The 13,139-nt window shown below is 47.0% G+C and overlaps 1 protein-coding gene across 1 annotated transcript; it reads right to left on the bottom strand.

Moving 5' to 3' along the window:
- Positions 1 to 2,199: 2,199 nt before the first annotated feature.
- Positions 2,200 to 3,388, bottom strand: LOC138278251 (zinc finger protein ZFP2-like; the record flags this gene model as incomplete). The annotated part of the gene is made up of 2 exons (XM_069219248.1): positions 2,514 to 3,388; positions 2,200 to 2,346 (listed from the first exon to the last, which is right to left on the bottom strand). Coding segments are annotated over exons 1-2 (1,022 nt in total), but the record flags the coding sequence as incomplete, so codon positions are not given.
- Between the last annotated feature and the right edge of the window lie 9,751 nt (positions 3,389 to 13,139).

The following is a 13,139-nucleotide window of genomic DNA, read 5'->3' as shown; positions in this document are numbered from 1 at the left end:
GGGGTTTCACTGCAGCTGCTGCCAACCCCTCAGACAGGTTTCTGCCCTCCTGGGGTCAAGCCAGGCTTGTTCCAGGATGGCAGAACAAAGGACTTCCTCTGAGAGAGGGTGTTACACCCTCTCCCTTTGGAAAATGGTGTGAAGGCAGGGGAGGAGTAGCCTCCCCCAGCCTCTGGAAATGCTTTCTTGGGCACAGATGTGCCCAATTCTGCATAAGCCAGTCTACACCGGTTCAGGGGACCCCTTAGCCCTGCTCTGGCGAGAAACTGGACAAAGGAAAGGGGAGTGACCACTCCCCTGACCTGCACCTCCCCTGGGAGGTGTCCAGAGCTCCTCCAGTGTGCTCCAGACCTCTGCCATCGTGGAAACAGAGGTGCTGCTGGCACACTGGACTGCTCTGAGTGGCCAGTGCCACCAGGTGACGTCAGAGACTCCTTGTGATAGGCTCCTTCAGGTGTTGCTAGCCTATCCTCTCTCCTAGGTAGCCAAACCCTCTTTTCTGGCTATTTAGGGTCTCTGTCTCTGGGGAAACTTTAGATAACGAATGCAAGAGCTCATCTGAGTTCCTCTGCATCTCTCTCTTCACCTTCTGCCAAGGAATCGACTGCTGACCGCGCTGGAAGCCTGCAAAACTGCAACATAGTAGCAAAGACGACTACTGCAACTCTGTAACGCTGATCCTGCCGCCTTCTCGACTGTTTTCCTGGTGGTGCATGCTGTGGGGGTAGTCTGCCTCCTCTCTGCACTAGAAGCTCCGAAGAAATCTCCTGTGGGTCGACTGAATCTTCCCCCTGCAACCGCAGGCACCAAAAAGCTGCATTACCGGTCCCTTGGGTCTCCTCTCAGCACGACGAGCGAGGTCCCTCGAATCCAGCAACTCTGTCCAAGTGACTCCCACAGTCCAGTGACTCTTCAGTCCAAGTTTGGTGGAGGTAAGTCCTTGCCTCCCCACGCCAGACTGCATTGCTGGGAACCGCGACCTTTGCAGCTACTCCGGCCCCTGTGCACTTCCGGCGGAAATTCTTTGTGCACAGCCAAGCCTGGGTCCATGGCACTCTAACCTGCATTGCACGACTTTCTAAGTTGGTCTCCGGCGACGTGAGACTCCTTTGTGTAACTTTGGGTGAGCATCGTTTCACGCATCCTCGTAGTGCCTGTTTCTGGCACTTCTCCAGGTGCTACCTGCTGCTGAGAGGGCTCCTTGTCTTGCTCGACGTCCCCTCTCTCTCCTGACGCAATTTGCGACATCCTGGTCCCTCCTGGGCCATAGCAGCATCCAAAAACGCTTACCGCACGATTTGCAGCTAGCAAGGCTTGTTGGCGGTCTTTCTGCGGGAAAACACTTCTGCACGACTCTCCACGGCGAGAGGGATCCATCCACCAAAGGGGAAGTCTCTAGCCCTTTTCGTTCCTGCAGAAACCTCAGCTTCTTCTGTCCAGTAGAAGCTTCTTTGCACCCACAGCTGGCATTTCCTGGGCATATGCCCATCTCCGACTTGCTTGTGACTTTTGGACTTGGTCCCCTTGTTCCACAGGTACCCTAGATTGGAAATCCATTGTTGTTGCATTGCTGGTTTGTGTCTTTCCTGCATTATTCCCCTATCACGACTTCTTTGTCCTCTGGGGAACTTCAGTGCACTTTGCACTCACTTTTCAGGGTCTTGGGGAGGGTTATTTTTCTAACTCTCACTATTTTCTAATAGTCCCAGCGACCCTCTACAAGGTCACATAGGTTTGGGGTCCATTCGTGGTTTGCATTCCACTTTTGGAGTATATGGTTTGTGTTGCCCCTATCCCTATGTGTCCCCATTGCATCCTATTGTAACTATACATTGTTTGCACTGTTTTCTAAGACTATACTGCATATTTTTGGTATTGTGTACATATATCTTGTGTATATTTCCTATCCTCTCACTGAGGGTACACTCTAAGATACTTTGGCATATTGTCATAAAAATAAAGTACCTTTATTTTTAGTATAACTGTGTATTGTGTTTTCTTATGATATTGTGAAAGTGACATTAGTGGTACTGTAGGAGCTTCACTCGTCTCCTAGTTCAGCCTAAGCTGCTCTGCTAAGCTACCATTATCCATCAGCCTATGCTGCTAGACACCCTATACACTAATAAGGGATAACTGGGCCTGGTGCAAGGTGCAAGTACCCCTTGGTACTCACTACAAGCCAGTCCAGCCTCCTACAATAACTCAGTCTTTAACCTGAAAGCCCTGTCACACTCTGAACATGTGTATGGTTTCTCTCCAGTATGGATACTCTGATGTAGTGTCAGGTTTCTCTCTGCAGTGAAAGCCTTGTCACATTCAATACATTTATATGGTTTCTCACCACTATGGTTTGGCTGATGTCGTATCAGCAGCCACTTTGTACTGAAATTCTTTTCACACTGAGTACATTTATATGGTTTCAACCCAGTATGTTTCTGTTCATGTAGTCTCAGTAATCTCTTTGTAGATAAGGCCTTGTCATTTCAGAACATTTAAATAATTTCTCACCGGTATGAATTCTCTGATGTAGTGATAAACTTTTAAGTTGTTTGAAATTCCTGCCACATTCAGAACATATATATGGTTTCTCATCAGTGTGAGTTCCCTGGTGCAATTTCAGATTCCTCTTTGTAGCGACAGCCTTACCACATTTTGAACATTTATATGGCTTCTCACCTGTATGGTATCGCACATGAATTATCAATTCCCCATTTGTAGTGAAAGCCTTGTCACATTCTGAACATTTATATGGCTTCACTCCAGTGTGAGTTCTCTGATGTACCAATAAATTACTTTTTTGCTTAAAAGTCTTGTCACATTCAGAGCATTTATATGGCTTTTCCCCGGTATGGTTCCGCTCATGGATTGTAAGGTCCCGCTTTGTTGTGAAGGCCTTGTCACATTCAGTACATATATATGGTTTCTCGCCCGTATGGTTTCGCTGATGTATGGTCAACCATCTTTTCGATGTGAAAGCCTTGTCACATTCCGAACATATATATGGTTTCACTCCAGTGTGAGTTCTCTGATGTACCAATAAATTACTTTTTTGCTTAAAAGTCTTGTCACATGCAGAGCATTCATATGGCTTTTCCCCAGTATGGTTCCGCTCATGGATTGTCAGGTCCCGCTTTGTAGTGAAAGCCTTTTCACATTCACTACATTTATACGTTTTTTGTGTGTGATTTCTCTCATGTAATGATAGCAAGCCCTTTTCCTTGAACGCCTTATCACACTCAGACCATTTGTATGGTTTCTCACTACTATGGTTTGGCTGATGTAGTATCAACAGCCACTTTGTACTGAAATACTTTTCACACTGAGTACATTTATATGGTTTCTCCCCAGTATGTTTCTGCTCATGTATTCTCAGTAATCTTTTCATAGTGAAAGCCTTGCCACATTCAGAACATTTATATAGTTTCTCACCAGTGTGAAGTCTCTAATGTAATGATAAACTTTCAATTTGTTAGAAAGCCCTGCAACATTCTGAACACGTATATGACTTCTCATCAGTGTGAGTTCCCTGATGCAATTTCAGCTTCCTCTTAGTAGTGACAGCCTTGCCACATTTTAAACATTTATATGGCTTCTCGCCTGTATGGTGTCGCAAATGAATTATCAATTCCACTTTTGTAATGAAAGCCTTGTCACATTCAGTACATTTATAAGGTTTTCCCCAGTGTGACGTCACTGGTGCCTTCATATGTTGCTGTTTTGCTTAAAAGCCTTTTAACATTCACTGCATTTATGTGGTTCCCCACTAGTTTTGTTTTTCTGATGTAGGACAAGCAATCTTTTTGTACTTAATATTTTCCCACATTGAAAACATTCATATGGTTTCTCACCAGAATGGCTTTGCTCATGTACAGCCAGCTGTCCCTTTCCAGCAAAAGCCTTTTCACATTCAGAACATTTATGGCTTCTCACCAGTGTGATTTCACTGATGTGCTATCATCTCTCCCTTTGTCAGGAAAAACTTGTAATTCACTGCATGTGGATTTGGTTTCTCTTCAATGTTATTTTCCTGATTTAATGATAAACATCTCATTTTCTCGACAGTCATCTTACGTTCTAAACACATACATGGTTTCTCACCTTTCTGGGTTCTCAAGTATGTCCTCAATTTTCTCTTTGTAATAAATGCCCCTTCAGATTGCGTCCAGTGTGGGAATTTACTGTTCAAGTCACCTTCTCCTGGCAATTTTTAAAAAAAATTTTATTCAGTACATGATACAGCCCATCTTGGCACAGTGTCCCATATGTTAATTTTATCCAATTTCCTCGGATTTGCTCTTAAAGGAAACACTTTTATATTTCTGGTGCATATGAATAGCCTGTTTTCTCATTACTTCTTCAAGTGGCTCAGAGTTCCATTTAGTAGTAATGTTTTGTCATGTTAAAGAGACACATAGCTCCTCTTTGGCGAGTGGTAGAAACTGCAATTCTCTGTATTTGGACTCTTCTCATATTAATAACCATTTGTTGGACGATCTTTGGTGGAAATGAATGTCTTCATGATGGGTTTTATTTTGTTTGCTGTATCACTTCCTGTAAGCAGGATTTGATTCTCTGGTCCCTGGGAACCGTCCCCTGTAACCATGTCTGTCAGAATGGGATACAGAGGTCAATACTTTCACTGCTAGGCCCACATAGAACCCTTGAATATGTCTTTGTTAGTTTCTTTCTGCAATTAATTCACCTGTTGGAATGGAAAAGATACATGGAGTCAGTGTTGGAGGAGTTAAAACTATAGAAATAATGCTTAACAATCCATTCTAAGTTTACAAATTCTGTGTTGTTTATAAAACTGAGACAATGAAAACTTGGCACACAACTAAATCATTGGGACAGTAATGGTGGCTGTGCTGTCGGAGCTCCTCCTGTGCACCAGGGTAAGACAATACAGAGATCAAATTTGAAGCAGGAAATTACAAAGAAGGCAAGGTATGGGTGACAAAGGCCCAGCGGTAACAGCATGGATCAACAAAGAAACCAAGATGTGGGTCAGCCAAGGACACACCAAGACCATGCATTAACACATAAAGTATGATGTAGGCGACACAAAGGCCACATCAACTACATAGATTAACAAAGAAAGTGTGATGTAGGTGACGTAAGTGGCTCATGATAACAGCATGGATCAGCAAAGAAAGCAAGATATAGGTCAGTTGATGGCACACCAGCAGCATGGATTAACAAAGGAAAGAAAATATTGGGGATTACAATGACCCCACATTAACAGCATGGATTAACAAAGAATGCAACATATGGGTGACACAAGTAACTTACATCAACAGAATGGATTAACAAAGAAAGCAATCAAGATATGGATGACGTAAGTGCCCCCCCCCGACCCCCCCATAATACCATGGATCAACACACAAAGCATACTGTGGTTATCCAAGGAGCGCAAGACTGGCATGTGTTAACATAAGACTTACAAACGTAACTTCTCCCAGTACATCCGCAAAACAGATTACCAGGTCTATGTAATAAACATTTTGAAAATGCAAAATGTGTTCGTTTTACAAGAAAGGGTCTATGCAATTCTATAGATTATTAACCTTGGGTTGTAGGGAAGCAGAGAACTACACTTATGACAGGCACAGGCAATGGAGCCGCTGTTAATTTCTAATGAAGAGCTTCACCACTCAAAGAGACATAACTTCTGCACTGTCTGAAACTAACTTCTCACATAAGTAGTTTTCAGCATGCAAAATATCTTCTTTAATCACTAAAGGATTACATTTTGAAGAAAAGTAGCACGACTAAGCTTCAGGGGGTTGAAATTCTTATCACCTGTCCCCCAAGACATAATTTGTGGGTCTAGGAAAACAGATTTGGTTTATTTTGTCTCCTGGCACAGAAAGCCCAACTATCAGACTAAAACAAACAAACACAAACGATGGACGGAATGCAGAACCAATCAAACACCCCTTACCCCCCCCCCCCAGTCGCAGATCTGGGTTTAATCCATCAATTATTTTGCTCACAATGCCACCCAAGTTTGGACCAAGGCATATACAAATCAGTCTTCACCCTGTCCCACATGATAACAGTCCTGCCCGAACTACCAGGACAGGTCCTCCCTGGATTGGAAACAAGCATCCTGCGACTCGTTTCAGGGTATCATCCCTCATCAGCCAGGCTAGCTTGAATCCAGTGGCTAGTGAGCCCGGGACCCACATCTGGACATACACAGCGCACTTAGGGCGACAAAAGCAAACAAACGCAAATGATGGACAGAATGCAGAACCATTCAAACATTCATCCCCAGTCTACTCACAAACAACCAACTGCAGCACAAATGATCTGGCTGAAAGTCTACAGTACCACAATATGATCCAGCAGAAGAGGATTTTCTGCCAGTAAGGTAGGGGCTGCAATGGTTTACTACCAGGGTCCTGTTGCATAAGTTCTAATTTGTCTATGTGGTTCATTAATACAAAGCCTTTGCCATCAAGGTGAACCTGTTAAAGAAATGAAGGGAGCTGTGACTTCAGCTTGCAGTACAGACAGTGGTTCCACTATACAACCATGTTACTAAAATGTCTGCACTGCTCTGCTGTGTCCTTTGGCATAGCTTTGTACGCAACTGTTGTACTTGTGCCTGTGACAGGTGTGAACGTCAATCCTGGGTGGATATTGAGGGACGTGGTAAGGATAGAGGACCCAGTTTTACTGGCTGGAAAGATCAGTTTGTAAAATCACTTTAGGCTTTGGCTGCAATAGCAGGCTGGCGTCGATAACTGTGGGTATTGGAGCTGCCACATTGATCCTGCACACACGATATTGGCAGGAAAAAGCTTCCCTCCCTGAGAACTGGAGTCAGACTCCATAGAACACACAGGCTCATTATCCAAAGGTTCTTCTGAATCTTGACCAGTTTTTTTAATTCAGAAGGTGTGAGTTTGGTTTCCCTCCCCGTAGAAGTAATCAGTCTCCGCTAAGCACTATCTTCCCGCATGTGACAAGGGCAGTAAAGGCGGTATGCTGGACATCGGGATGGATACAAGCAATAATCAAGGTGTTAGAAGGTTCAACAGAAGGTTCCAGTGCTTTCAATAAATGTTTCTCCAGCGGTGAGCGGTGGTTTAGGGAACTGCTGTGGAGCACAAGACTGACGGCGGCACCTGCTTAGTTTAACGCTACTTTACAACATCACATGTGGCACCAAAGAAACATACTCAGATGTTGTGAGAAAGTAGCCTCTTTCTAGCCTTGTTACCCCCACTTTTGGCCAGTTTGTGAGTGTATGTCGGGGTGTTTTCACTGTCTCACTGGGATCCTGCTAGCCAGGGCCCAGTGCTCATAGTGAAAACTCTATGTTTTCAGTATGTTTGTTATGTGTCACTGGGACCCTGCTAGCCAGGACCCCAGTGCTCATAGGTTTGTGGCCTATATGTATGTGTTCCCTGTGTGATGCCTAACTGTCTCACTGAGGCTCTGCTAACCAGAACCTCAGTGGTTATGCTCTCTCATTTCTTTCCAAATTGTCACTAACAGGCTAGTGACCAATTTCACCAATTCACATTGGCATACTGTGTAGGAGGGTGGACTGGCTTGTAGTGAGTACCAAGGGGTACTTGCACCTTGCACCAGGCCCAGTTATCCCTTATTAGTGTATAGGGTGTCTAGCAGCTTAGGCTGATAGATAATGGTAGCTTAGCAGAGCAGCTTAGGCTGCACTAGGAGACGTGTGAAGCTACTACAGTACCACTTAGTGTCATATGCACAATATCATAAGAAAACACAATACACAGTTATACTAAAAATAAAGGTACTTTATTTTTATGACAATATGCCAAAGTATCTCAGAGTGTACCCTCAGTGAGAGGATAGGAAATATACACAAGATATATATACACAATAGCAAAAATATGCAGTATAGTCTTAGAAAACAGTGCAAACAATGTATAGTTACAATAGGATGCAATGGGGACACATAGGGATAGGGGCAACACAAACCATATACTCCAAAAGTGGAATGCGAACCACGAATGGACCCCAAACCTATGTGACCTTGCAGAGGGTCGCTGGGACTATTAGAAAATAGTGAGAGTTAGAAAAATAACCCTCCCCAAGACCCTGAAAAGTGAGTGCAAAGTGCACTAAAGTTCCCCTAAGGACAAAGAAGTCGTGTTAGAGGAATAATGCAGGAAAGACACAAACCAACAATGCAACAACGATGGATTTCCAATCTAGGGTACCTGTGGAACAAGGGGACCAAGTCCAAAAGTCACAAGCAAGTCGGAGATGGGCATATGCCCAGGAAATGCCAGCTGTGGGTGCAAAGAAGCTTCTACTGGACAGAAGAAGCTGAGGTTTCTGCAGGAACGAAAAGGGCTAGAGACTTCCCCTTTGGTGGACGGATCCCTCTCGCCGTGGAGAGTCGTGCAGAAGTGTTTTCCCGCCGAAAGAACGCCAACAAGCCTTGCTAGCTGCAAATCGTGCGGTTAGCGTTTTTGGACGCTGCTGTGGCCCAGGAAGGACCAGGATGTCGCAAATTGCGCCAGGAGGTAGAGGGGACGTCGAGCAAGACAAGGAGCCCTCTCAGCAGCAGGTAGCACCTGGAGAAGTGCCAGAAACAGGCACTACGAGGATGCGTGAAACGGTGCTCACCCGAAGTTACACAAAGGAGTCCCACGTCGCCGGAGACCAACTTAGAAAGTCGTGCAATGCAGGTTAGAGTGCCATGGACCCAGGCTTGGCTGTGCACAAAGGATTTCCGCCAGAAGTGCACAGGGGCCGGAGTAGCTGCAAAAGTCGCGGTTCCCAGCAATGCAGTCTAGCGAGGTGAGGCAAGGACTTACCTCCACCAAACTTGGACTGAAGAGTCACTGGACTGTGGGAGTCACTTGGACAGAGTTGCTGGATTCGAGGGACCTCGCTCGTCGTGCTGAGAGGAGACCCAAGGGACCGGTAATGCAGCTTTTTGGTGCCTGCAGTTGCAGGGGGAAGATTCCGTCGACCCACGGGAGATTTCTTCGGAGCTTCTAGTGCAGAGAGGAGGCAGACTACCCCCACAGCATGCACCACCAGGAAAACAGTCGAGAAGGCGGCAGGATCAGCGTTACAGAGTTGCAGTAGTCGTCTTAGCTACTATGTTGCAGTTTTGCAGGCTTCCAGCGCGGTCAGCAGTCGATTCCTTGGCAGAAGGTGAAGAGAGAGATGCAGAGGAACTCGGATGAGCTCTTGCATTCGTTATCTAAAGTTTCCTCAGAGACAGAGACCCTAAATAGCCAGAAAAGAGGGTTTGGCTACTTAGGAGAGAGGATAGGCTAGCAACACCTGAAAGAGCCTATCAGAAGGAGTCTCTGACGTCACCTGGTGGCACTGGCCACTCAGAGCAGTCCAGTGTGCCAGCAGCACCTCTGTTTCCAAGATGGCAGAGGTCTGGAGCACACTGGAGGAGCTCTGGACACCTCCCAGGGGAGGTGCAGGTCAGGGGAGTGGTCACTCCCCTTTTCTTTGTCCAGTTTCGCGCCAGAGCAGGGCTAAGGGGTCCCTGAACCGGTGTAGACTGGCTTATGCAGAAATGGGCACCAAATGTGCACATGAAAGCATTTCCAGAGGCTGGGGGAGGCTACTCCTCCCCTGCCTTCACACCATTTTCCAAAGGGAGAGGGTGTAACACCCTCTCTCAGAGGAAGTCCTTTGTTCTGCCATCCTGGGACAAGCCTGGCTTGACCCCAGGGGGGCAGAAACCTGTCTGAGGGGTTGGCGGCAGCAGCAGCTGCAGTGAAACCCCAGGAAAGGCAGTTTGGCAGTACCAGGGTCTGTGCTACAGACCACTGGGATCATGGGATTGTGCCAACTATGCCAGGATGGCATAGAGGGGGCAATTCCATGATCATAGACATGTTACATGGCCATATTCGGAGTTACCATTGTGAAGCTACATATAGGTAGTGACCTATATGTAGTGCACGCGTGTAATGGTGTCCCCGCACTCACAAAGTCCGGGGAATTGGCCGGGAACCGCGACTTTTGCAGCTACTCCGGCCTCTGTGCACTTCCGGCGGAAATCCTTTGTGCACAGCCAAGCCTGGGTCCACGGCACTCTAACCTGCATTGCACGATTTTCTAAGTTGGTCTCCGGCGACGTGAGACTCCTTTGTGCAACTTCGGGTGAGCACCGTTTCACTCTTCTTCGAAGTGCCTGTTCCGGCACTTCAGCGGGTGCTGCCTGCTTCTGAGAGGGCTCCTTGTCTTGCTCGACGCCCCCCCTGTCCCCAGACGCAATTGGCGACATCCTGGTCCCTCCTGGGCCACGGCAGCATCCAAAAACGCTAACCACACGACTTGCAGCTAGCAAGGCTTGTTGGCGGTCTTTCGGCGGGAAAACACTTCTGCACGACTCTCCACGGCGTGGGGGATCCATCCTCCAAAGGGGAAGTCTCTAGCCCTTGTCGTTACTGCAGAATCCTCAGCTTCTACTGTCCAGTAGCAGCTTCTTTGCACCCACAGCTGGCATTTCCTGGGCATCTGCCCATCTCCGACTTGCTTGTGACTTTTGGACTTGGTCCCCTTGTTCCACAGGTACCCTCGACTGGAAATCCATTGTTGTTGCATTGCTGGTTTGTGTCTTTCCTGCAGAATTCCCCTATCACGACTTCTTTGTCCTTTGGGGAACTTTAGTGCACTTTGCACTCACTTTTCAGGGTCTTGGGGTGGGCTATTTTTCTAACCCTCACTATTTTCTAATAGTCCCAGCGACCCTCTACAAGGTCACATAGGTTTGGGGTCCATTCGTGGTTCGCATTCCACTTTTGGAGTATATGGTTTGTGTTGCCACTATCCCTATGTGTCCCCATTGCATCCTATTGTAACTATACATTGTTTGCACTGTTTTCTAAGACTATACTGCATATTTTTGGTATTGTGTACATATATCTTGTGTATATTTGCTATCCTCATACTGAGGGTACACTCTGAGATACTTTGGCATATTGTCATAAAAATAAAGTACCTTTATTTTTAGTATATCTGTGTATTGTGTTTTCTTATGATATTGTGCATATGACACTAGTGGTACTGTAGGAGCTTCACTCGTCTCCTAGTTCAGCCTAAGCTGCTCTGCTAAGCTACCATTATCTATCAGCCTAAGCTGCTAGACACCCTATACACTAATAAGGGATAACTGGGCCTGGTGCAAGTACCCCTTGGTACTCACTACAAGCCAGTCCAGCCTCCTACAGATGTTAATACACACACGTCCAGAAATCCACAACTGAACCACCAAATAGGTATTATTTGAAAGAATCAGCATCAAAGTGTCCTAGTACAGGGTGCCAGCCTCGGTTGGATAAGGAGTACACCGAAAGTGTATCCCACCTCCTGTAGAGACTTGCTACGAGTGCCTCAAACAAGGTGTGAGGCCAGTCTCAAGGGTCAATAGGACTCCAGGGCAATTCGGAAATTCATATGACAAGTACATGTTGTCCCTGCAACCACAAAGGGTCCAGGGACAACAATTCTGTGCTTGGTCCATGCTCCACAGAAAGAAAAGAAAGTGAAGCCTGGCACACACAGGCCAATAAGGAGGCAACAAGGAGAAGCGACAATGAAGGGTAATTATTGGCCGAACTTCCAAGACCTTTATTGTAAACAATACACTTCACCAGCAAAAGCACATGCCCTATTGGATACGAGATCTAAAAAACGGTTTTACAACAGTAAAAAGAAGCAGACATAAATCATGAATTCAATACAAACTTAGGGCGTCATTATGACAGACGGAAAAGGCTATCCGCCGAAGTCCAGAAGGGGCAAGTTGCCGCCAGTGCGGCTGCCTTCCCACGAGCCCCATTAAGAGTTTCCCGCTGGGTCAGTGGGAGGAAACTGTTTCTGCCCGCTGGCCCAGCAGGAAACAGCCTATAACATCGCTGTGGCTCATAACAGAGCAGGCGGCAATGCTGTAGTACGTAAGGTGCACTGTCCAGCACCACGAGAGGCACTTCTGATGAAGGAGACAACTGGAGGGAATGGCAAGCAGCCAGCTGAACACAACAGCCCAAAGAACACAGAGGCACTATGCGGAGTTGTGAACTTTTAGAGCTAAAAGGCACCTGGTACTTAAGTACTGGTTGATATACGATTTATTGCTTTTTATTGTCGCTGTGCCACCTCTCTGTGTAAACCTTTATTCACTTAGCTGTACTACAATGAAGATCAAATACTGAAAGGGTGAACTTGGTGCTCAATTCTCTGTGTATTAGTAGCAAGCAATACTATAAAAATAAGATGATGAATGGAGTGTTGAAACTTTTCAAACACTCACCCCCAGTCACAGATCTCAGGTTAATCCATGGTTATTTTGCTCTGCACGTCACCCCAGTTTGGACCCAGCAATATGCAATTTAGCCTTGACCCTAGTCCCCAAGCCATGCCCTCCCTGGACCAGAAACTAGCATTGTTTTGTGTTGGTAAAGTCTCACTAGGTGGTCAGGGTATGCGCAGATGTGGGTCCCTTGCTGGGTGTGCTACTGTGTGTGCCTGGAATCAAGCCAGCCTGGCTGATGACGGTTGATGCCTGAAACCGGCCCCAGGTTGACTGTTTTGGGTCCAGGGAAGACCAAGCTTGGCAGTTCATTATGGACTGTTCCCATGGGAAGCAGGGTCAAGACTGATTTGCATATGGCTGGGTCCAACCTGGGGTGACGTGGTGAGTTAAAGAATAATAGATTAAACCCAGATCTGTGACTGGGGGTGAGTATTTGAAATGGGTTTGAAGGGCGTCGACCCTGCGTTGGGACTCGAGGGGGTCAGTGGTGTGCCCAGGATCACAGAGGGGATCACTGATGTGCCCAGGGTCAAAGGGGGTCAGCGATGTGGCCAGGGTCACAGGGGGAGGGGTCAGTGGTGTGCCCAGGGTCACAGGAGGAGGGGGGGGTCAAGAGGTCAGTGGTGTGTCCAGGGTCACAGGGGGGGGTCAGTGGTGTGCCCAGGGTCACGGGGGGGGGAAAGAGGTCAGTGGTGTGCCCAGGGTCACAGGGGGGGGTCAGTGGTGTGCCCAGGGTCACGGGGGGGGGCGGTGATGTACCCAGGGTCACGGGGGGGGCGGTGATGTACCCAGGGTCACGGGGGGGGGCGGTGATGTACCCAGGGTCACGGGGGGGCGGTGATGTACC

The sequence above is a fragment of the Pleurodeles waltl genome, unplaced genomic scaffold (assembly GCF_031143425.1).
Source record: "Pleurodeles waltl isolate 20211129_DDA unplaced genomic scaffold, aPleWal1.hap1.20221129 scaffold_424, whole genome shotgun sequence".
NCBI lineage: Eukaryota > Metazoa > Chordata > Amphibia > Caudata > Salamandridae > Pleurodeles > Pleurodeles waltl.
The sequence above is the reverse complement of the archived record's forward strand: the minus strand, read 5'-3'. Positions and strand labels throughout refer to the sequence as shown.